Here is a 25,201-nt window from a genome sequence, read left to right on the forward strand (position 1 = left end):
GGAAGAAGGGAGAGAGACAGGGAGAAAGAGACAGAGAGGGAAGAGAGGAGGGAGGGGGAGAGGAGGGAGGGGAAGAGGAGGGAGGGGGAGAGAGAGAAAGGAGAGAGAGAGGGAGGGAGAGAGGAGGGAGAGGGGAGAAACAAAGGAGAGAGACACAGAGAGAAAGCAAGCTCCAAAAAGTCAACTCGACTCCAGAAGGAGAAAACAAGTCTAGACTGTTTCTCGGAGCCATCTGTCTGTTTTCCTTGCACACAGATCAGCACAACTGTAACACAGTGTCAAATCTTGGAGAAAATGACTCCTGACCACAACCTAACTTCAGTTTCTAGACAGTCAGTCCATCTTAAGTCAGCAACAGACACAGCAGCCTCCCACAGATGGCTCTGCCACCGCTACTCTCTGATGGAATCACTCAAAGTCAATAATGACACCTGTCATTGTTTATAGCAAAAAGGGGCTTTTATTTTAGATATCATTGGTACACAATACATAGAACTGCCTACAATCAGTCTTAGGAAACAACAGTTACACTTCAAATGGCCAAAGGCCAAGCCCATTTGCAGTTTCTCTATTAGGAGCAGATGCCTACAGGAGCTCTAAATACTAATCACTCCAGACAGAATGTAACAAATGGTCTTTATGTTGTAAGCACTACCATTTTAAAATAAAAGCCCTTTAGTTACAGCAGACACTCTCTAAGCAGAACTGATTTTTGCTAGTCTACAAGTCTGAAAGAATCGATCAACAATATCACTTCTCTATACATGATTATACATGTACTGGGTTATGGGGCAAAGATGCCTCATACATGCAATCTGATTATTTTAATCTTTAAATACAGATTGAGTTTATATGTAACTTATTTCTAGTTAAATTGCCAAAATAATCGCTAAACTAAAATAAAGCCAATACAGTATCTTAAAAAACATAATTCTAAGAGCATGCAATATCAATAATATTTTACTTCTTATGTAAACAAAGTTCAGAACACAGGACAGAGGCTCATGACACAAAGATCATTACACAACTGGAGAGGAAAGAAAGAAATTCAACCTAATGTAAATCCTCGTAGTAAGAGATATCTGCCTAGGGGTGGTGAGCTTGGTGTTAGAGCCCTGGCCTAGTTGCCCAGGCCCTGAGTTCAATCTCCAGCATACACACACACAAAACAAGGATGTGGAAGACAGCGGAAAAAGAAAACAATGTCTGCATGACATGGATCACAGCTTCACGGTGTGCAGGCCATGTTGGCAGGACGAGTCCTTCTACTGGAGCAGTTCTAACACCGCCTGAACTGCTAACACCAAAGCCACACTCACCTGCTAAAGGATCTCTCAGCCACCAGTTCCATAACAGAAACAGAAAAATGACTTATGCTTACGGAAGTAGGCCAATGAAGAAAAAATACAATTTGGGCAATTTGCAAGGTAAAAAGATTTATTATTTTAACAAATCACTTGATAAAGAAAGGCTACCCTTTTGTCAAAGAAGCAAATCATATGTTAGAACCATGGGCTCATATCTGTCTCCTGGTCTAGAATAGAAGATGCCTTTAAGCAAAATAAACTAAATCACATACTAAATAGACAAAAAAAAAAGTACACACACAAAACCAACATTCTAGTCTGCTATACATCAACTTATTCCTAAACAGTAAGATAAATGTTTCAAGATGTAAACTGTTAACTGATGCAGAGAATAGAGATTGAAAGCCAGAAGTTTTCTAAGAAAGTAACTGGGCTTGAAACATACACTTCCTGTAACTGGCTATTCTAAGCTGAGCACACACATACAACAAAGCCTACCACTCAGTATGTGCAAATCTGCATACCACGTAACTTTGGTTAAGACATGTTTAGCTCTATCAGCACATCACGGAAGCTACACAAATGATTACAGACATAATAATGAGGTAAGTTCAAAGTCTCCTAGTGCAAAAAGCAAGCACTGCCCAAAGCAAAGCACATAAACTAAATGAAGGCAGAGTGAAGCTCTCCCCACGGGAGCTGCTGGAATAACCAACCAGAGGTGCTCCTTGTAAACACTGCTTGGAAAGTACCCATTTAATGATTAAGGATTCATGTACCCAAAAAGGTATTCTAATAACACCAGAGTAGTGCATTTATTTTTTATCTTTAGAGTTCAGAAACCACTCATGTGTCTAATAGTTTGCATATTTTCTTCAAGAGAAATTTAATTAGTGAGATGCATTAATTACAAATACTGTAGTATAAAAATCCCAGTCTTTACAAAAATTATATATTAAAATATTCTATACACTTTAAGTTAGTAACTGGCATATATATCAATTCTTCACAATTAGATTCATCTTCACTGGGCATATCATACGTAAAGTTGGAGGGTGCTGCTACTCATCACCTTAAACTGGCATTGAGATTGTGTGGCAGAAGCAGCTAGGCCTGAGTCACAGCAGCTCTCAGCCTGAAATGTCTTTTCTGCAGCTACTGCCTGTACATACTCATTTCCAAACTGACTAGGCGGTCAAACTAAGAGACTTCAGAAGGTGTAAAGTAAGTTACCTGCAGCCAAATGGTCACGGAATTATCTGCATCTCTAAGGTGGTAAGGAGCCTGAACTGGCTGTCTAATGCTTTTTATTTCTGGTATACAAAAGCTTATACAATTTTGAGGTAAAAATAATGCAAAAATAAAACATCTAGAGCATTTACAAAAATCTTACAAATGTTTAAAACACTATTTAAAAACCTGTGTCCTGTTAAGGTGCTTACTTCTTTCTTCAGGAGGAGGACACACGCTTTGATTTTTGATGAAGTCAAGGAAAAGCACATTTAGAGTGAGGAAGACTGCTACAAAGGACAGCGTTCAGGGACACACCCGCCCGACTTCTAAGGAAAATACAAAACACGAGAGCTGAAAGGGACCTTCATGAAAACTCCCCTAACTCTCTCACCTGCTAGTGAAGAAGTTAAGGGCCAGATAGATTAAGTGCTTTAGCTAAAGATATATTCAGATATATTGGTCATGTAACAATCAAGACTATCCACTATCCTTTTTCTATTTTGCTAGGATTCTCGGGAGAAAACAAAACAAAACAAAAAAAAAAAAAAAAAAAAAAAAACAGGACAGAGGTCCTGTACTTGTCTTTTTTTTTTTTAACTTCTTAGGCTTGTGATAACTATAAATAAAGGAGTAAGTTTAGGTATCATAAATCCTATGCATTGGAAAGAGTTGTTAGAAGAGCACTGCTCATGGGATCAAGGCAGGAGGATACTCAGGCAGGGCATTTACAACATGGAACACTTTCACCACAGCAAGGTGTACAACAGCCAGTTACTGGACTCATCTCAGTAGCTGCAGATGACTGAGTTACGAGGCCTTTACAAAAGAGAAGGGGCAATACACCTGACAGCTTTGTCTTTGTTTTGCTATTTTTTTCTTTATAAGTGGTTATATGGGTAAGGAAGAATCCATATACTAATTTTCAGTCTTTGCTTCTTTCTATTTTTTATTTGGATCTAGAAATGAGCAAATACATTTTAAGAACAACTTACAAACTCAAATTCATAAATGCTAGAAATACAGTCAGAGAATACTCTCCGAGAACAGGTCTTCATGACCAGTTACTAATAAATAACCATCACAACAGCTTGAATAAAAATAACTCAACTCAAAGGTGCTTTCTTATTGTTACCTTGAAGCCATCGAACTTGGGTGGCTGGTCCATAGCCCTTTTCGTTCTTTGCTGATATCCTGAATACAATGGCAGGTCTGGATGTGTAATCAATATGCGCATTTGCAAGCTGCCCAGAAGTCACAATGCATGAGGTTTTAAGACCACAGTAGATCCTCATGAACACAAGCTGGCTTGGATTATCCTGCACCTGTGCTGTGCGGATAGCCAAGTAGGCTGAGTATTCCAAAATATTCCCAGAAGGTGAAGTCGGAGGCTCCCAGGAAAGGTGGATCCCTTCGACATTCTAGAGAAGAGGAAGAAAAAGGTGATTCTCTATCATCACTTACCATGTCTTTAGAAGGCAGACCCTTTCCTCCTATCACTGCACTAGACATCAGAACTCTCACTGCTGATTAGGATAGCTTAATTAGCTCTACAGTTTACACACACTTTTCACAAAGTGAGGCTTAACTATCCACAATCTGCCCTTTGTATCCACCAGAGAGGATTTTCTTCCTCAGCAAAGAGCAAGAGTTATAAAATACAACCCAACTTCGTATGTCCTGGAATTTAAAACTCTCCAAAATGGGGCTGGGGATTTAGCTCAGTGGTAGAGCGCTTGCCTAAGGCAAGTAAGTGCAAGGCCCTGGGTTCGGTCCTCAGCTCTGGAGGGGCGGGGGGACGACGACAAAACTCTTCAAAATGAACTCTGGATGATGAAACAGGACAATTACAAACTGGTTTCCAGTCCTGTGGTTTTATGTTGTAATTGTACTTGTAATTTGGTACTAAAAATACCATGCATGGCTACCAGCACACACTTTTAAACATTTAATCCACCTCCCTCAGGTATCTTTCACAAGTGCCAGTAAGAATCTCTGTATAAGATGAATCTTCATTCTCAATATAATAGTGTTCAGAGGGATATTTCACAAGTGACAGAACCAAGAGGGTTTCACCCTTGGCAATCTAATGTGATGTCCATAAAAATCAGGTTCATGATATAGAGAATGACCTTTCCTATAAGTTCTGAAACCCAAAAATTTAGCTTCTCCCCCATGAAACAACTGGAAATGCCATGGACTGGAGGCTGGTCTCCCACCAGGCACCAGATTCACAGGACATTGATCTTGGACTTGCCCACCTCTGAAACTGCAAATGATATATTTGTATTTTTAAAATAAATCATCTAGTTTTGGATAGTTTGCTGTAATATTATAAATTCCCTTTGGCACACAGAAATGATAAGGATGGAGAAGTAAACAGCAATGGAGAAAATGTTTTTGTTTATGTTACTGCTGACAAATAAATATTTCCATGATTGGCTGGTGGGGAAAAAAAAATCTCTAAACCCTGCGTTTCCAATCGTTTGCATCACAGACCAGTCTTCCTGGACCTGACAGGTTACCTTGGAGATACGGACTGTGGAAGGAGCTCCAGGAAAACCAGGGATACACGTTTTAAATTCACTGATTTTGCTGAAAGGGCCTATTCCACAACCATTGATTGCAGCAACTCTGAATTTATATACTGTTCCTGGAACAAGATCCTGTTTCTTAAGTAAACTGTAGTCAGGTACATCTGCATTTCCTACCTAAAATGTAAGATATATTGAAGTCAGAAAAAAGGTACACTTATTATTTCAAAGTTATAATTATTCAATTTTTATTACACAAAAAACTGTTTAAGAATGAGCTGTATTTTAGGGATGCAAGTCCATCATGTATTTCCCTTTCTCACACAAAGAGTAAAACTAGTGCAGAACCCAGTAAGTCCCTTCCTGAATCAGATTCATACCCAATGGGGAGTTGATCTGAACCTCTGACTGTAAGGAGAAAGGCAAGGGAATTCTGCACATGGGAGGCAGTAGAGGCAGGAAAAACAAAAACAAAAACCCAGAGGTGACATCACAATCAACAAAAGAAATACCCCATCCCCACGTGAACTTAATTGGGAGAAGAATCTCAGACTTGCTGTCATATAATGGTCTTCCTAGGAGCAATGCCCTTTAGAGACAGGTAAGCAAGCTTGGCAAAGAAGGCGTAACTAACATGTAGGTAGTTTTATAAATCCTACGCAGGACACTGAATAAACGTTAATGAGGATATGCTCTTGGGTGGCAATACCCTACCATCTATTCCTTTCAGACAGTTTGCAGGTGTTCTTCCTGTCACCACACCTGCCGTGACAGAGCCAGTGGACCACCACACTTTCTGGAAGCCTGGTCATCTCTACTACACAGGAAGGACACCAGATCTCAGAGTTTAGACAACTGACTTGCCTCTGCTCAAACTGAGGAATACTGGAACTAGAAATTCAAACTCCATTTTACTAGCTACAGATTTTCTGCTCTTTGTTCCTTAAGAAAAATTAGGTAGCTAACATGTCTTTACAATGGATGTATCCTTATATGGACACAGATTCATCTCCAGCCAGGGATCCTCATTAGCCATAAAAGTACTTATTTACTAGGCTTTTTTTTTTTTAAATCAAGAATTGAAAATATTTGGTGGGTGGTAGTGGTACACACCTTTAATCCCAGCACTCTGGAGGCAGAGGAAGTCAGATCTCTGTGAGTTCAAGGCCAGCCTGGTCTACAGAGCAAGTTCCAGGACACCCAGAGCTACGCAGAGAAACCGTCTTGAAAAACCAAAATAATAATAATAATGAAATAAAATAATTGAAAATATTCAAGGGTTGGGGATTTAGCTCAGTGGTAGAGTGCTTGCGTAACAAGTGCAAGGCCCTGGGTTCGATCCTCAGCTCAAAAAAAAAGAAAATATTCAATATGAAAAAGAGGAAAGGATGTCAAAAGTTTTGCTAGAGAAATTAAACTGGTAAGTGATTTTATGTGTGTGTGTGTATATATATACATATATATGTATATATATAATCATATATATATACATATATATGATTTTATGTGTGTGTGTTATATAGGTTGGATGGGATACCCTTTATCTGAAATAATTGGGTACAGCGGTTTTTTTTTTTAGATAGGCTCTCACTATGTAGCTCTGGTTGTCCTAAAACTCACTCTGTAGCCCAGACTGGCCTCATACTCACAGAGATCTGCCCGGCTCTGACTGCTGAGTGCTGAGTGCTGGGATTAAAGGCCTGTGCCACCATGCCCAGCTTGAAGCAGGTTTTTTCATTGTGTTTGTGTTTGTGTGTGTGTGTGTGTGTGTGTGTGGTTTTTTGTTTTGTTTTGTTTTTGTTTTTGAGAGGTTTCTTTATGTAGCCCTAGCTGTCCTGAAACTCACTTTGCAGACCAGGCTGTCCTGGAACTCAAAGATCTGCCAGCCTTTGCCTTCTGAATCCTAGGGTTAAAGGTGTGCACCACCATCGCTTGGCAAAATTTTTTTTAAATGAACTGTTTGTGTCACAGTTATAAATGCAGCATTAAAGAATGTAAGATGATTACATATACAGAACTCTCAATAATACACCATGAAAAGATCCCAATTTCATTCCTTCAAATGATCTGAATCAGAGTTATCAAAAATAATCTCATTCCCAAGGTTCATAATTCAATTTTTGTACATTTTGCTTGCTTTATGAAGTGTTAGAATTGTAGCCAAACTTATACACATGCTAGACATGCATTCTACTAATAATCTCCTCGGCCCTCAAAATGTAGAAAATTTACCAACAGTTTACCTTTGACATACTTTGTTTTCCTTTTGGTAGCAAATAAAACTGGCTCACCAAAGCAGTATTGTTTTTAAAAATTCCCACATCACACCATTGTTGTTCTGTTTTCAAAATGGCCACTGGATTTGAAGGTGTCTCTTTCTAATTTCAGAGAAAAGAAAGTTTATAAAGACCTTATTGAATATAGAAATGTCAAACTTGTGTGATCCCATTCAGTGGTCAACAAGTACATACCTGGTAAACAGCATACACTACTAGCTCACAGTGAACGCGATACCAACTAAACACAGGGTGTAACAGGGACTCCGCCAGGAGCTTGCTACTATGAGCCTGGCTGAGGTCAGCATGCTTCAAATCAGCGGCAGGTTAACATACCAGCTGTTAGAGAACACTGTCATTTCAGAGACCCCCAGAAAACAGAATCCCTTTGGAGAAATGCTACAGGAACAAAATTCATTCCAACTGGCCTTGTCTCTATATTCAAAACTAATAAGTAGAGATCCAGTGATCTTTGTATCTGAAATACCTGGGCTTCTCCAAAACTAAAAGGAGAAAAAAAAATGTTCAAAACTAAAATGCAATGTGAATAGACTTCAATCTATATGAAAAAAGAAGAGATTACACTGGTCTGTATTTCTTTTCTCTACTTTAAAAACAGACTTTCTCTAACTTAAGCTACTTTCGGTGGTGAGCTATCCTTACTCCTAGAACTAACCTTTCAAAACCATCTTTTTATAAATGGGACATTGTTTCCAGAAGCTCAAAACAAATGTGCACATCAGTTATTTATTTCTGACTTAATATACAAGAGCAGAGGCACATGCTCATCACTGACATTTCTGTTATTTAGGCTAGCACACACAACAAATCAACTGACTGGAAGTCTTAAAAGCTTAGGGACAGCTCTGGACTCATCTTCATTTACTAAAGATGGAAAAACTCAACAACTTTCATGAAGCACCTGGCTCCAACTGAAATAGCAAACACAACTGTGACTATATGTCATAAAACAGACTCAAAAGGAAAACCTTTCTATTTAATAATCCCTCCCCGAGAAGAGTCTACAAACAGAGATTTAACATTCTGGAAAGGGGAACACTGATGAAGGAAGATACATGATCAAAATTCCAAAAATGAAAAGAAAAGAATTATGGAAAATTCTTAAATACTCTAAAAAACAAGAAAGGAATAATAATCACAGCAATCAAGTGAAATGACCGTTTTTTTTAAACCCTAAAAACAGTATGTATGTATGTATGTATGTATGTATGTATGTATGTATGATCCTTACATTTATCTACTTAAGGCAATCCTGATGTATCTGTGAGGCACTCTGCAAACATTTAAGTTTGGTGCTATGCAGATCCATTATGACCACCCATTAAACAACGCACCGTCTGATATTTGAGCTAGCCTCCATGTATGTCAATCTCTTAGAGCAATGTTCTGCTGTGCTCCTATGATGTAGTTACCCAAGTACTTCTGTCCCTTAACAAATCCTTTAACCATTAATTTACATTAATGCACACATATGTATGTCCATTTAAATATACATAAACTGGAGAAGAATGTCAAAATGATTTGTGGCCTCACATCCCAAAGATAGTCACCTAGCAGTTGTGGCTGCTTTGTTAGGTGGTATACTGGGAATGTGAAATATGTCTATTAAATGAATTTTTACCTCAAAATTGGGACCACAAAATAGGTATTATTATTGTAGCCATCTTTTTTCACTAACTATATTATGAACATTTCCTATTCATCTACTTACTTGTAAATTTATATCAATTCCTTACTACATGAGACCTGAGACCGTTTTTATTTAAACAGACACACTCCCCTAGAACATCATCTCCACCGGATCATACACTTACAGAAAAGGGCGTTGCTGAAGCATGTACCTCTACACGGCTGATCTTAGTTGCAGGCAGAGCACCTATTTCATCAACTGAAAATCAAACCATCAGTTAAGTATTTAATCACTCAGACATATTAAAACAGTTCATAAATATACAGGGTATTTAATGCCACCAAACAATTAAACATAGTCCATATTCTATGTATTTTGCCATAATTAAAAGAACCAAAGAACTGGGGAGCTGGGGAGTTATCTCAATCCCAGAACCGATGTAAAAAAAAACTGGGCATGATCTTATTATCCCAGTACTGGTGAAGCAGAGAAAGACAGCTCTCTGGGGCTTGTCTTTCAGCCAGCTTAGTTAAATTAGCAAGCTCCATGTAAAAATTGGAGACCCTATCTCAAAGAAGAGGGTGGAGAGTGACTGAGGAAGACACCCGGGGTGTCTCTAGCCTTCTCATGCACACACATGCACAATCTGTGGACATGCATGCGTACACGTGCACACACAAAACAGGGAAACAGCCAGAGATATCAGTGATCAACAGTCACTCCAACTAGTCACAGTGTTCCTTTCATAGGGCTAAGGTGAACCTGACCCCTGGCACAGGAGAACAAGTGACAAAGTCAGTCATCATCCGTCAAGCTAGGAGGACCGTCAATCCTCGGGACCAACCTTTCCAAAGGGATGGGGTGGAGGAGGCAAGCGTCATCTCAGTGAGTGCTGGTCTGAATACTTTACATACAGGAACAAGGAATATACTGGGATTGGGGATGTAGCTCAGCATAGCATCAGAACGTTCAATTACTAACGGGACAGGCAACAAAAACTTGTCTAACTTTTGAGGTTAATAGGAGATATAGTTGGGTGCAGAGATCTACCCTATAATCTCAGCATTCAGAAGGCTGAGGCAGGAGGATCTCAAGGTAGGATATCAGGCTGGGCTACATAGTGAGATTAAAAAAAAAAACCTTTATTTTATGTGCACTGGTGGAACTGGAATTACAGACAGTTACGATCTGCCATGTGGGTGCTGAGAATTAAACCTGGGTCCTCCAGAAGAGTAGCCAGTGTTCTTAACCACTGAGCCATCTCTCCAGCCCCATAGTGAGATCTTATCTCACAAAAAAACAAAATCAAAGAAAAAAAGACATGTATATTTATCTTAACTGCTTCATGATTTGCTCCACAGTGGAATTCCCATCTACACTGGTAACTCTGATGATTTGTAAGTATAAATGGTTCAAATGCAGTATGTGAAACATGTTCCAAACCTTTAGATTTGGTACTGAATGCTGCTAGAGAAGTCCCATCTTCAGCACCTGCCTCATTTGAACTGGATGGTTCAGTTTTAACAGCCTGCTGGGCTCACATAGTTTGCGTGCTGGAAACAGTACTGGAGAGCCAAGTTTCAGGAATCCCTGCTCCTAGGTCCAGGCAACTCTAAGTCCACCTACACGTGCTGAGCACGAGGACCTGGTTTAAAGGGAAAGGTAGAGACCCTGGAGGCTTCTGAGTCACTGCTTTCTTTGTGCGCTCCTTGGCACTTTCAGTTTCCAGTCACAAACTTGAGCACTGTACACAGCACTAATGTGGATTAACCACGGGGTAGAAAATGTTTAGAAAAGGGCACTGGACCCATCATGGACATCTAACATATCTCAGCTCCCTTTTCCACTTGAAATACTGACACTGTTTGTTACTGAACTATATAGATCACATGACTGTCACTTGGTTTGAGGGGGGGGACATGAGTTTCTTCAGCGTTCTATCTTTTCCTGCCTAAACTAGAAATGTATTTGTGATCCTGTCCATTTTCTGTCTTCTCTCACATTGTGGAAAATACAGTTATATTCATGTATCCCACAATACTGAAGACTTCCTACAGGGTATTATGTTTATTTCTTTGATGGTAAAGGAAGACAGGGTTCATGCCCCACAAATGTCTTCATTTGGTACATACATATACATAAACATACATATACAAAGAGTCACAAACTGTAATGCCCACTATAAGGGAAAAAACAAAAACAAACAAACAACATTTTTATGTTTTCCTAAGCTAGGGGCCTCCTTTCTCACTCTCTTCAGCAAGCATTTTTTTGTTTTGTTTTGTTTTCCGAGACATGGTTTCTCTGTGTAGCTTTGGTGCCTGTCCTGGATCTCGCTCTGTAGACCAGACTGGCCTCAAACTTACAGAGATCTGCCTGGCTCTGCCTCCCAAGGGATGTGCCACCACTGCCCGGCTCTATCTGGATTCTTAAACTGAGCTTCCTTCTTTGTGAGTAAGTACCTTGGGCTGTAAACACTAGTCACCAATCACTCACTAGTTGAGCACATATGTATGGCCTGGGCACAATACTGGCTGTTGGAATCCAGCAGTGAACATGTCCACAAGGCCTCCCTCCGCTCTTGTGGCACTTACATTTTAGATAAGCCTACATTGTATTTCTAGGTGAGAACTGCTTCCTAGCCTGCACACTATGTATCTAACTGCCCAGTGTGCTCCTCCTGCACCTAGCTGGGTTCACAGGTGGACACTCTTCCGGAGTGTCCTTGTCCCTGCACTGTCATTCTGATGAAGAGCCGTGTCCATTCTGATGGTCATCTAAAAAGTCTTGCTTGACTTGCTTTTTTCTCTCATAACCAACCAGTTGCCAAGTTTAGTTAATATACCTTTTTAAGAGCATCTTCAATGTTTAGTTTTCATTCTGTCTTACCCACTGCTTTGTCTTTACGCACTACTATCTGAGAGTACTAAAAGAAGCCCTACCCAGTCTTTCAATTCTTTCCTAAAATGTCTCTTCCTCCGGTAAAGTCAGAGGTTTCTTTCAAGGAAAACACAATCTAATCCTATCACCCCTTTCCTCTTAGGGATACACACTGGCAGCTCTTCCATCTGTAAAGGATGTCAAGCTCTGTGTAACCTAGACTGAGCAGCCATCCCTGACACGGAGTGCTTAGGATGTGTCAGGCACCGTCCCACAACCTTTGGCTTTACTATTTGTTCAGTACCAACTTTACTCAGGATTTGGAAATCCCAAGCTCAAGTTTGTTTTCACAATATAAACTTCTTTGCAAGACAGAGAAGTTACAAATAAGAAATCTTAAATTGGAGGTTTAGGACCAAGTTTATCTGTACAAATAACACCTTTGTATCAAGAAAGCCAGTGACCCTGTCGGGTGTAGTGGACACACCTATGATCCCAGAACCTGGAAGGGTGAAGCAGGAGAATCACTAGGAGCTGAGGCTAGCCTGTGATACCTAGTGAGTCCTAAGCCAGTCTGGGATACAGAGTGAGCCTATTTCAGAACAAAAATAAAATAAAAGCTGGGTGGTGGTGATGGTGCACACCTTTAATTCCAGCACTTGGGAAGCAGAGACAAGCAGATCTCTGTAAGCTCAAGACCAGCTTGGTCTACAGAGCTACACAGAGAAACCATGCCTCAAAAAAAACCAACCAACCAAAACAAAAGCAGAGAGAAGGAAGACCAAGCAAAGGAAAAGGAAGGAAACTCAACAAAGTGCTCCTTCTGTGTAAGCATAGCAACAGAACAGTACAGCAAATAATCTTTCTGGAGTATATTTATCTACTGTTCAAAATGGAAATAAAAAGAATGTTTATTCTGTTTTATTTGAATCCCACAACCACTAGATTTAGAACAGCTATCACAATATCTTAAAATTAAAAAGCTATGTTTCTATTCCAAGGATATACTGAAATAAAATTTATAAAATAATTGCAGATATTGAAATCATAAGCAATACTTGATATATATCTCAATGGCAACTGAATATTCAAATATAACCGGGCAGGGTGGATCGTGCCTACAATCTCAACACTTTATAGGCTGAGGCAGTAGAATTGCCACAAGTTTAGGTCAGCCTAGGCTACAATAGTGAGTTTTGGACTAGCATGGGCTACAGAGTAAGATCCTGTTTAAAAAACAAAAATAAAAAAACCTAAAAATCAAAACAAAATACAACAGAATATTCAAATAAAAAAACCACCAAATTATGAGCTATCTTATAAAAGCAAGTAATTAATGAACAGTTCCCATAACTGAATTACCTTAATTCAGATACCTGCTACACGACTATTTACTAAATGACAACTATTCATCAAGCACAGATCTCAGCCTTTTGGAAAGAGGAACAAGATGAATAAATTATCTCTTACATAAAAAGTGACAGAAAATAAGCACAAGGAAAGTCACACTGACCACACTGACCAAAGTCAATTCAACAAGAACTTCCCTGACTGCAGTTTCACACTTAGAATCTGTCAAGAGGCTCACTATGAAGAAAATGATTAAAACCATGGTAATATAAGTACTTGCCTTTAATCCCAGCACTCAGGAGGCAGAGGCAGATGGAGCTCTGTTAGTTTTAGGTCAGCCAAAGCTACACAGTAAGACCTGAACACACACACACCCCACCCCACTCCCCAAGGACAGTGTAACTATCTACTTTTTCAGTAACTCTAAGATTCTCTATCAATGCTATAAAGGTTTAATTTGATTTAAAATGTAACCTTATACCTTCATTCTTCCATAGCATATCCGTCACACAACTGTTATTATTAGAAGCATTAGGCGCCAAAGGTGAATGTAAAGCAGCATTAGACTCTGTTGCTCTGAAATCTGGTTTGTTTCTCACTGCAGTTCCCTTCATGGCTGTGTGTTCAGTTTTTGCACTGTTTACTGTATCACTAACCTACAAGAAATAAAATAGTTCATCATAGGAAGTAATGTGCAATAAACCAGAAGTCAGTACTGTAAAACCAAGTCAAACAAGTTACAAGTACATTTGGGAAAGTGAATTCACCAGCAGGGAGTGGTGGTGCACGCTTGTAATTCCAGGTCATTTGAGACACAGGCAGAAAGCTCCAGTGCTCTAGGGAGCCTAGGCTAGCAAGTAAGATTCCCAAAACAACGAAACTCAAATTTACTCAAATATAAAACATTTAAAATTAGATCCCTAATTTTTTTTGTTTTTGTTTTTTGTTTTTGTTTTTTGTTTTTCGAGACAGGGTTTCTCTGTGTAGCTTTGCGCCTTTCCTGGAACTCGCTTTGGAGACCAGGCTGGCCTCGAACTCACAGAGATCCGCCTGCCTCTGCCTCCCGAGTGCTGGGATTAAAGGCGTGCGCCACCACCGCCCGGCAAGATCCCTAATTTTTATAATCATTCTTTAGCCTAGTAGTTTTAAGATTTTTTTTCACCTAATCTCCTTGTTCCAAAGATTGTATTTTTAGTTCAGCTTTTTCAAATGGTGGCTGGTATTTCAAGTATTTATGTAGCACACTTTAGTAAAGAGGCCATGAAAACTGCTTTAGCATTTTTATTAACAATTTTTTTTTGGAGACAGGGTTTCTTGGTGTAGCCCTGGCTGTCCTGGAATTTTCTTTGGAGACCAGGCTGCCCTCGAACTCATAGAGATCCACCTGCCTCTGCCTCCCAAGTGCTGGGATTAAAGGTGTGCGCCACCACTGCCTGGCATTAATAATTGTTTAGTTGATTGTGTGTATAATGTGCAATGGTGCACACATGCCATGACACACATGTGTGGTCAGAGGACAACTCTATGATATCCATTTCCTAATGCTTTTATGTGGGTCTTGGGGACTGAACTCTGGTGGGCAGCCTTGCATAGTAAGTTCTTGACTCACTGAAACATTTTGTTAAGAGCCCCCCCTATTCAATTTTTAAAAAACCAATCAGACACATAGCCGAAAGGGCTGATGACTCCTAAGAGGAAAATTTCAGCAAATGAATTATTCTCTATGATTGAGTTTCACATATAAAGATTCAACATACTACACATCAATATTATTTACTATTAAACATTTGGTCAGAAACCTTCCTAATGCTGAGCCTGGAGGTCTGAATATATAATTCTGGCTACTCTGAGAGGCTGGGGTAGAGAAGATGGAGCCCAGGAAAGAGGAGAGGAAAGAGGAAGGGAAGGAGAGAGGAGGGAGACAGGATTTTATTAGTGACATTTTAGTTTACCACCCTAAATATACTATAATAAACACATTTAAATTTTATGGCAGTCCAAGTTATCAGTAACAACATCATCAATTATATAGCCATGGAACTATAAAAATGACCTGCCTTTCTTCAAATACTCCAATGTTGCTGCTGTTTTACCTGAGCGCGCGCGCGTGTGTGTGTGTGTGTGTGTGTGTGTGTGTGTGTGTGTGTGTGTGTGTGTGTGTGTGTGTGTGTTTATACTCACTGAACCATCTTGCTGGCCTCTAGATTTTTAATTTGCTGGTGAGTTGCTGACTTGAATTTTACAAAAACAATTACATGAATTTTGGCTCACAAGGAATCAGGATGGAATTTCCAACAATGTATGGAATGGACCTAAACATACTTCTGCCATTTTGTCTACATTATTTATGTGAGGTGGCATTCTCAGCATTTATAATAATAAAATAAAAATAGCCATCAATTTTCAAAAACACTGAAGATGTTCTAAAAATCCTCCAGTTAACAAAGCACAATCTTCTCATCAGTATGCAAATTTGCTTAATAACAGTAAAACTGTATATATACCAAATAATTATTTTAAAAGCAATTTCTCAGGATGGGGAGATGACTCAGTTGATAAAATACCTTCAGCACAAACATGAGGAGCTGAGTTCAATCACCTGGACCCAAATAAACACTCACGAGAGTCGGGCAGTGGTGGCGCACGCCTTTAATCCCAGCATTTGGGAGACAAAGCCAGGCGGATCTTTGTGAGCTCGAGGCCAGCCAGGTCTACAGAGCGAGATCCAGGAAAGGCGCAAAGCTACACAGAGAAACCCTGTCTCGAAAAACCAAAAAAAAAAAAAGCTCATGCAAAAAAGTTGCCTTGTGGTGGTGCTCGCTTATAAGCCCGGTGCTGGGGAGACAGAGACAGGAGGATCCCTGGGTCTCGCTGGCCAGCCAGTCCAGTTGCATTTACAAGACCTAGGTTCAGGGAGATCCCATCTTAAATACATGGTGCAGAGTGATTGAGGAGGACACCTGGTGTTGACCTGTCTTCCATGTGATCTTGCATACAAATGTACACTTGCATACACACACAATACACTTCTCTATCAATTATTATTAGCAAATATTTCATTTGTATACTTAGTTTATATACCTATATATTGGATTATGCAAAATTTTCTTGGGCAAAAAAATGGGTTATGAATCGAAAAAGTTTAGGAGGTCCTGGACTAAAGGATGAAGAAGAGCTCCAGGAAACAAAAAGAAAAAGAAGAAAAGAAATTGCTTTGGATGTTGGGATTTGATTATGAATTAATTGTAGGAAAGGAAGAAATAACTAAAAAGGGAGGCAGCTAACAACAGAAAAGGCTAAGCTGTGTGTCAAGGAGCAACACTAATGGCTCACTGCAGGGCTCATCTATGGATACATCATCGTCATCGTGACACAAACATCAAGTTCAATTCCACTAAAACACTTCCAGGCTGGAGAGGAGTGAAAATGGGGAGGGGTGTCCTCAAGTCTTCCCTTCCATTATTTTTTCTGTGTGTGTGTATGTGAACCTGTCTGCACGTGTGTGGAGACCCGAGGACACCTCGGCTGCAGTTTTCCGAGACAGGCGTCCTCCAGTGGGCCCTGCGACTCCTCCTGTCTCTCCTCCTAGTACCGGGGTCTCCAGGACTCACCACTACTCCCAGTTTCCTCTGCTCTTATTGAAGAGAAGTGATCAAAAGCTAGAAAGTAAAGGTGTAACAAAATAAGGATTTAATTTATTGCATCGCTCTCTATGTAGCTCTGGCTGTCCTGGAACTTACTATGTGACCGGGCTGGCCTCAAACTCACAGATGTCACTGCCTCTGCTTCCCGAGTGCTGGCATTATAGGCGGGCTACCACACCCAACTATGTGAGGGGGCATTCTCAGCATTCATAATAATTCATTCAAGTGTGCACAGCTAGATACTGAAAGAAAGCTAGAAGGGTTGAAAGGAGTTGTTTTTAGCAAGATTCAAGAACAGGGAGGGGCAAGGCAGTCACCCACTATCTTATCACAAACCATGCAGTACTGTTCAGCTTATGATATACATACATACAATACTCATGACACATGTAGACACACAATGTAAATGTAGTTTGTCTTCTAAAATAGGCTACTCACAAACTGTATGAGCAAAACTTGTAATATCTCCTTCCTGGACAACTACAGTATTTTCTCATCCTCTCGGTCATGCTCAGAACAGGACTATACCTCATCCCTTTCTAAGGAAAGGATTCACTGATATCAACAGCAGTTTTCCCAGATGAAATTTTAATAAGCCGAGCCATTAATGTCCACAAATACTTACCATGACCACTTCATATGGAACAAGTAAACTCACACAAAGTTGTTCGGTTTAGCTATTGACAGTCTTTGGTAAATAAAAGAGTTAATATGTAGATATTCTTAAATCATATTTATAGATTCAGAATAAATATATGTATAACATCTAAGAATATCACAATATAAACATAAAAATACTTTCTTGGAGCTGAGACAGGGTTTTGTGTAGTTCAGGCTGGCTGAGGCTGGCCTTGATCTTCTGGACCTTCTGGCTCCACCTCTCCAGTGCTGGGATTACAGCCTGGCTCCTAGGTATCAATTCAAGAGGAATAGCATCCAATGCTATGTGCACTGAGACTAGACCTCTCTCCAACAAGGTTGTTCAATTCAGGCTCTGTCATAAGAAGTCTGTGGAACCTTTTTCTCCTTTTACTTCTGTGGTGCTAGAGACAGAATCCATGGTCTCGTGTGTGCTACCAAGCACTCTAACGCTGAACTTCATCCCCAGCCCTGTGAAAACCGGGTTGCCTGGACATCTGAGGTGGTTCTCATATGAAGCCAGGAGTAATTATTCATGATAATATGCAAAAAAACCTCCATAAACCTGGGACTAAAGCCATAAATATTCATTTGTCATCACAGGGGCATCAACTTACACTGTTATGAAGGATGCTATTACTGCCTTGTCTGTGAGGGTCCATCCTGCCTCCTGTAGGAATGAGAAAGTTCACACTGATATGCTCTTAATTAGCATCCATAAAATATGTTGTAAATAGTTATAAGTTTACATTAAAGATTAAAATATCATCTTTATCCAAGTTTATCTGCTTCCTTAATAGTTATTTAATAGTTGCTGAAGCTGTAACAAATTTTGTTACTTTCCAAGGGCCTGTTCAGTTAAAAACACTTTTGAAAACCAGTGAAATATTTCTGAAAGCTAATTAAAAACATGTCTGGAACTCAAGTAATATAGATTTTCAAGTACACAGAATGAACTGCAGGAAAGCACTCTATGCACCTTTCTGAGTTCTGCTACAACAAAGAGTGAGACAGCCAGGCTTCAGAGCTGACACTCAGGAAAGCTGGCTTGCCAGGTATATACCAGGGCATCTTAAAATTCATGCATTTTCCTGAACCAAGCATCATCACAGGACTTTCTGCAGTATGTTTTTAAAAAGCACATGAGCAGACATGCATTCTTTAAGCATGACACTTATTTTACCTAGCATATTTGGTGCTGCTGAAGAATCAGGTGATGCAGCTTGGTATGGCAAGTCAGTATTCAATTGCAAAAGATAGCCCTCAACGGTCGGCACTTCGTCCCACTTGACATGGAAAGAGTTGGTAGTAGCTTTGATCAACTGGACTTGTGATGGTGCTGGCGGTTTCTCTAAAGAAAAACATTTATATAGGGCCTTTAGTTTCAAAAGCATCAATAAGTTGCCAACACAGTTTTGGTGGACAGTTTTGAGAACCCCAGCAATGAGCGCGGTGTCTGTTTACTGAAGACACTTCAACAGAGAGAGTCAAATCAAAGGAGTCTGAAGCTCCGTTTTACTCACTTTCTCCTACAAATAAAACAACCCAGAACCGAACTACTTGTGTCGTTAGAATCAGGGGCTAAAGGTCGACCCTGAACCCAGTCCTGTCTAGAAGACCGAGGGTGCGACTGGGTGTTACAGAACTACTGCTCTGTTGTTGTTTGACCCTCACAAATTCTAGGTTTTTTCATTTAAAGAACTGATTTTCAACCAACAGCATACATGCTAGAAATACTGCTATTAGCAAAGATGACTTGGATATATTTTGGAAGAATAGTAAGTTTTAATATCCCTTTAACAAAATCAGTATTACCCAAAACACATAACCTTGGTATAAGATATCACTAACATAAAGAAAAATATTGCTAACATTTTCACAAGTAACAGATATTTAAGATTACAGTCAGGTGGTGGGTGGCACATACCTTGAAACCCAGCACTGGGGAGGCAGAAGCAAATGACTCTCTGAGTTCAAGGCCAGCCTGGTCTACACAGCAAGTTCCAGCACAGCCTGTATACACAGAGAAACCTTGTCTCGGAAAACAAAAACAAAAAAGTTCTGAGATTATGGATTTTATGACAATATCTTTGGTCCAACCTTCTGTGTATACTTAGGATGTCAGCAAGGTTCACAACTGAGAGAAGTATGCTCCTAGCTTTGGACAGTTAGCTAAGAAAATCCATCTTTGTGATTTGCTCAGCTGTCTAGAGCAAGTCTAATATTAATATCTACTTCACTTTTAAATACCTCTTTAAAATATTTTAATCATTATTTTATGTATATAGGTATTTTGCCTTCATGTATCTCTGTACATCATGTGCATGCCTGGTGCACAGAGACCAGGAGAAGGTGTCGTCGGGTCCCCTGGAATTGGAGTTACAGATGGTTGTGAGGAACCACGTGGGTGTGGAAATTGAACTCTGGTCCTCTAGAAGAACAGTGTGTGCTCTTATCAGCTGAGTCATCTCTCCAACCTCAAATGTATTTTTTTACTGATGATCAGCAACATATGGCCATAGGCAGTCCATGCCTGTTTCCTAAACAAGTTCTGTGGAAATACAGCAAGACTCATTTGTTAGTGTATTTTGCCTAGGGTTGCTTTCATGCTTCAAGATGAGTTAGGAGACCATATGGCCTAGTTCCTTCAATAATTCCCATATAAAGTCCTCCACCATCCCTTTAACAATCCAAGCTGTTTATATCCGCTCAAGGTAAGACAACTCACACCTGAGTAAAAAGCAAACATTTTGGAAAATCCAGGAAGCTGACCAAACAGAGATATTAAGGTAGAAGACATGAAAAGAATTTTAAAAACTGTAAATCCTGAAATAAATTTCTATGAAACTAAACAATATGAGTTTCCAGACTGAAAGGGTCCACTGATACTCCTCACAATAGATTAGAAAGAGGGCTGAAGAGATGGCTTGTGAACATCAGCTTTCTTCCAGTGAACCTGAGTTTACTTCCCAGCATACACACACATCAACTGGGTCACAACCATCTGTAGTTCCCACTCTAGGGGATCAGATGCCTCTGGCTTCTGAAGGCACCTGCACTCACTTGCACATGCTAAATAAAATTCAGACATACATACCTACAAACAATTAAAAATAACCACAACAAAACCTCCTTTAAAAAGCAAAACAAGCCGGGCGGTGGTGACACACGCCTTTAATCCCAGCACCCGGGAGACAGAGCCAGGCAGACCTCTGTGAGTTCAAGGCCAGCCTGGGCTACAGAGCGAAATCCAAGAGGCACCAAAACTACACAGAGAAACCCTGTTTCATAAAAAAAAAAAAAAAAAAAAAAAAAAAACCCTACAAAACAAAACGCACACAAACGTGTAAGCAAGGCAGAATGGTGGCACACACCTAAGGCAGGAGGGCTGAATAGTTGAGGCCTCTTGGGCTATTTTGGAAGACTGTCTAAATAAACAGAAACAATCACCCGCATCATAAAATTTTAAAATTGCAAGAACAGGAAAAAAATTACAAAGCTTCTAGAGGCAGGGGAAGGGAAAAAGGTCATGTTAAAAAGGATCAAAACTGAAACCTAGAAAATGCTAGAGGAAAATGTAAGGAAGACAACTCAAGTTCCAGGCATAGGTACCTAACAGGACTCCAGTCACTCAGGAAATAAAGCAATCATCAACAAATGGGACTACATGGAATTGATTTTTTTCACAGCAAAGGAAAGTGCTAACCGAGTAAAGAGGCTGATTACAGAATGGGAGAAAGTCTTTGTCATCTGTAAAGGATTGTTACGTAAAATATACAAAGAACTTAAAATCCTAACAGCAAGAAAACAAACAACTCAATTAAAAAAAATGGGTTGAACAGCAGAGAATTTTCAAAAGAGAAATAAAAAATGGCTAATAAATATTTTTTAAATGTGTTCAACATCCTTGACCATCAGAGAAATGCAAATGAAAACTACTCCGAGACTCTGTTTCATCCTTGTCTTAGTCGTCGTCATCACAACAAATGACAGTGGACACTGAAAAAGGTGGACACAAGAAACCGCTGGCCCAACTGTAAACTGGACAGACATTACGGACATAAATGAGGGACCCTCCAAGGGCTAGAGAGAAGTCCCCTTGATTTAGTTATACCACCCCTGGGCATCTACCTAAGGGACTTTACATTCCATTATAGACACACTTCCTCATCTGTATCTATGGCTGCTCTGTTCATAACAGCAAGGAAATGATCAGACTAAATGTCCATCACTAAGTGAGTAAATAGTGAAAAACTGGTACATAGGCACAAGGAAAAATCAAACTATAGTTTGAATAGATGGAGCTGCAAAGTATAAATGAAGCAGAGGTTTAGAAAGACAACATGTCCTCTCAAGCGGGTCTCAGCCTCTGACCTCTGTATCACTATATGAATGTCTGTAAAGGATGAGGCGGCAGACTCCAGGAAACAGGAAAGGGGCCTGAGAGAGGGAGAAAAAATAACTTTCAGCAGAAAGTTACCCTAGAATTAAATCTTACTGTTGTCTATGTCTTAATTAATACTCAAAAAGTCATGATTGATTAGTATCTGACCATTTATGAGAAATTTTAAACTCCCAATCATGTTGTTAGAATTTCTAATTTACTTCAGACTCATTTCCTCTTCTGATTATCCATGTTGCTGAGGATGCTGCTGTGTTCTGCATTTGCACATTTCTACAACTATCTCCACTGAGTTTCATTTGATTTTAATCTTGATGCTTTCATTTTTCATTCTTATTATGTAAATTTAAATCTTCTAATAAAAACTTGAAAACAACAGGTTAACATATGAAAGAAGCCAACTGACAAAAAAGGAAGAACTAAACTGAGAAGTCGCTTGAGACCTTGTCATAGAAGAGACCAGTGATGTTGCTGCTATTGTTGTGAGACATCAAACTAGGAAACTTTACTTCACTGTTGTTGTATGTAGGGGTGTTTGCTTACATTTGTCCATGTACCTGTGGAGGCCAAAAACTGGCATCAGATACCGTAGATGTGTTTTTGTGTGTTTTACTTACATGTATGTGTGGGGCCTGAGGAGGCCATAAGAGGGCATCAGATCCTTTGCAACTGGAGTTACAGATGATTGTGAACGGCCCTGTGGATGCTAGGAATCAAAGCCAGGGCCTCTGGAAGAGCAGCCAGCACTATTAACTGCTCAGGGGGTCTCTCCAGCCCCATGGTGCTTTTAAGACTCTCTGGGTTTTAGCATAAAATTCTATTTACATCAAAAACTATCAAATAAATTTATATGTACTCATTTTTTTCTTATAATTTTAGCAACTGAAGCTTATCTTTGTATTATCTGTGTCCTGGCTAATTTTATGCCAACTTGACACAAGCTAGAGTCATCTGAAAGGAGGGACCCTCAACTGAGAAGATGCCTCCATAAGATCCAGCTGTAGGCATTTTCTTAATTAGTGACCAATGGGGAGGGTCCAGCCCATTATGGGTGGTGCCATCCTGGGCTGGTGGTCCTGGGTTCTCTAAAAAAGCAGGCTGAGCAAGCCATGGGGAGCAAGCCATGGGGAACAAGCCAGTAAGCAGCATCCCTCCATGGCCTCTCTGCATCAGCTCCTGCCTCCAGGTTCCTGCCCTGTCTGAGTTCCTGTCCTGATTTCCTTCAAAGATGAACAGTGCTGAGGAAATGTAAGCCAAATAAACCCTTTCTTCTGCAAATTGCTTTGGTTATGGTTCCACCACAGTGAAAGAAACCCTAACTAGGACAATCAGTAAATCTCAATTTAAAAGACAAATCAGTGAAGTGGATTTTCTGAATTTCTTTCTCTTTGCTATTGCACATTTTAATCAAAGCATCTAGTCTCCAGTTTAAGTGTTCCACTGTTACAATCAACTTTTTCATTACAAAAGCATTACATAAGCCAAGCACGACCAGGAGGTAGCAGCAAATGCATTTAATCCCACCATTTGGGAGACAGACAGTGGATCTCTGACTTCAAGGCCAAGTTGGTCTACAGAGCGAGTTCCAGGACAGCCAGGGCAGTTACACAGAGAAACATTGTCTTGGGAAACAAACAAACAAATAAACAACAAACAAACAAACAAACAAACCCAAGCATGTTGTTTGCTTGCACACCTTAATGCCAGCCAGCACAGGGAACTGGAGACAGAGGATCAAAGTTTATCCTTGGCCACATAGTGAATTGAAGGCCAGCTGGGATACCTAAGACTCGACTGTGTCAAAAATAAATAAATAACTTTAGGGAAGGGAATTAGAACAAAGTCTTAGGACATGTATGAAAATGTCATAATGAAACCTGTGACTTTCTACCTTTACTCATGGGTCTATGTGCATGTGGGCACAGACACAAAGCTAGAAGAGGGTGTCAGATGCCTTGGAGAGGGAGTTACCCACAACTGCCTGATATGATGCTAGGAACTAAAGTCCTCTTCAAGAACTGAATGAGGTATTAACTGCTAAGCCATCTCTCCAGCCCCAAGAAAGGTAAGTCTTACAAACTGTAATAAATTATCCTCACAGTAAAGGCTCTTCAGAACTTCTCCATGGAAAGTACTTTTAAAAGCTGTAATGAGCCAGGCAGTGGTGGTGCACACCTTTAATCCCAGGACTCAGGAGGCAGAGGCAGGTGGATCTCTGTGAGTTCAGGCCAACCTGGGCTACAGAGTGAGTTCCAGGAAAGGCACAAAGTACACAGAGAAACCCTGTCTTGGGGAAAAAAAATAAATAAATAAGCTGTAATGAGTTTTTAAACTAGTATATAAACTAACTGCCTTCTGAAACAAAGCCCAATACCCTCTAAAGGATGATATTAGATGATAACGATATAATAAAATTACCAATAAAAATGATTAGAAATGGGGGCTGAGACAGCTCAGTGGTTAAAGCAAGTACTGCCTCTTTCCCAGCACACATCTTGCAGCTGATAACTGCCTATAAGTCTAGCTCCAGAAGATCCACTGCCTTCTGGCCTCCTCAGTACTGTACTTATGTGTGTGCAACCACAAACACATACAAACTAAGATAAAATAAATCTTAACAGAAAATTACTAGAAATGCAACTGAAACAAGCCCTCCAGGAGAAGAAAACTGATTCCACACGACAGACCTGAAGTGTAGAGGACAAGGACTGTGAACAGTGTTGTGTTCCTTACCCCTTCCTATATTCCCTCCTCTACACCGCCCTTTCATTCCCACGCCATGTAACGTTCCTGCCATTATTCTCCCCTCCCTCTTTCTGTCACTGTGCTCTCCCAAAGGGCTCTAGAATACAGTGACTCTAGAATACCCTAAGCGGGACATCTCTATCACCTGCCTTCCTCCCACACTCGGGATCACTTTGCAATAGGGGCAGGAAGACTACAAGGTAGCGGGATGGCTACAAGGAAACGGGGTTTTCAGGACACATGGGGCAGTCGCACACACCAACTCACAGTGGTTCTCACCCCATGCACAAGACCCACACAAGACAAAAAGAATCCCAGCATGGAGCCAGGAGGTGAACATGAAGTCCTGCCTCTAGCTGAGAAGCTATTGGTAACTGAGAGCTGCTGGGAGAGGGAGAGTTACGTTTTCTTTAAGGGTATAGTCTCTGGTAGGTTGGCCTAATTTCTGGTAGGATGGCCACACACCCAAGAATATATGGGTGGCACTACCTGGACTAAACACACTTTTTTCCCCCTGTTTTTTCCAGACAGGGTTTCTGTGGT

At 40.2% G+C, this 25,201-nt stretch overlaps 1 protein-coding gene across 6 annotated transcripts in view; it reads right to left on the bottom strand.

The window, feature by feature from the left end:
* The window catches only part of Hcfc2 (host cell factor C2), a 39,900-nt gene that overhangs the window by 2,905 nt on the left and 11,794 nt on the right, over nucleotides 1-25,201 (bottom strand). For 2 of the 6 annotated variants that reach the window (XR_013045806.1, XM_076554553.1), the window contains exons 8-14: nucleotides 18,695-18,862; nucleotides 18,129-18,181; nucleotides 13,710-13,884; nucleotides 9,183-9,256; nucleotides 7,315-7,449; nucleotides 5,063-5,248; nucleotides 3,673-3,958 (exon numbers count right to left, since the gene is read on the bottom strand). Coding sequence is in view for 5 of the 6 variants with exons in the window: in XM_076554553.1 (XP_076410668.1) it covers nucleotides 3,673-3,958; nucleotides 5,063-5,248; nucleotides 7,315-7,449; nucleotides 9,183-9,256; nucleotides 13,710-13,884; nucleotides 18,129-18,181; nucleotides 18,695-18,862 (1,077 nt within the window). In the remaining variant the exon portion in view is untranslated. Of the gene's footprint in view, nucleotides 1-1,419; nucleotides 2,867-3,252; nucleotides 3,357-3,459; nucleotides 3,959-5,062; nucleotides 5,249-7,314; nucleotides 7,450-9,182; nucleotides 9,257-13,709; nucleotides 13,885-18,128; nucleotides 18,182-18,694; nucleotides 18,863-25,201 lie in introns of those variants that run through there. The other 4 variants (XM_076554550.1, XM_076554552.1, XM_076554554.1 and 1 more) reach the window with 4 other exon arrangements.

The sequence above is a fragment of the Peromyscus maniculatus genome, chromosome 18 (assembly GCF_049852395.1).
Source record: "Peromyscus maniculatus bairdii isolate BWxNUB_F1_BW_parent chromosome 18, HU_Pman_BW_mat_3.1, whole genome shotgun sequence".
Taxonomy (NCBI): Eukaryota; Metazoa; Chordata; class Mammalia; order Rodentia; family Cricetidae; genus Peromyscus; species Peromyscus maniculatus.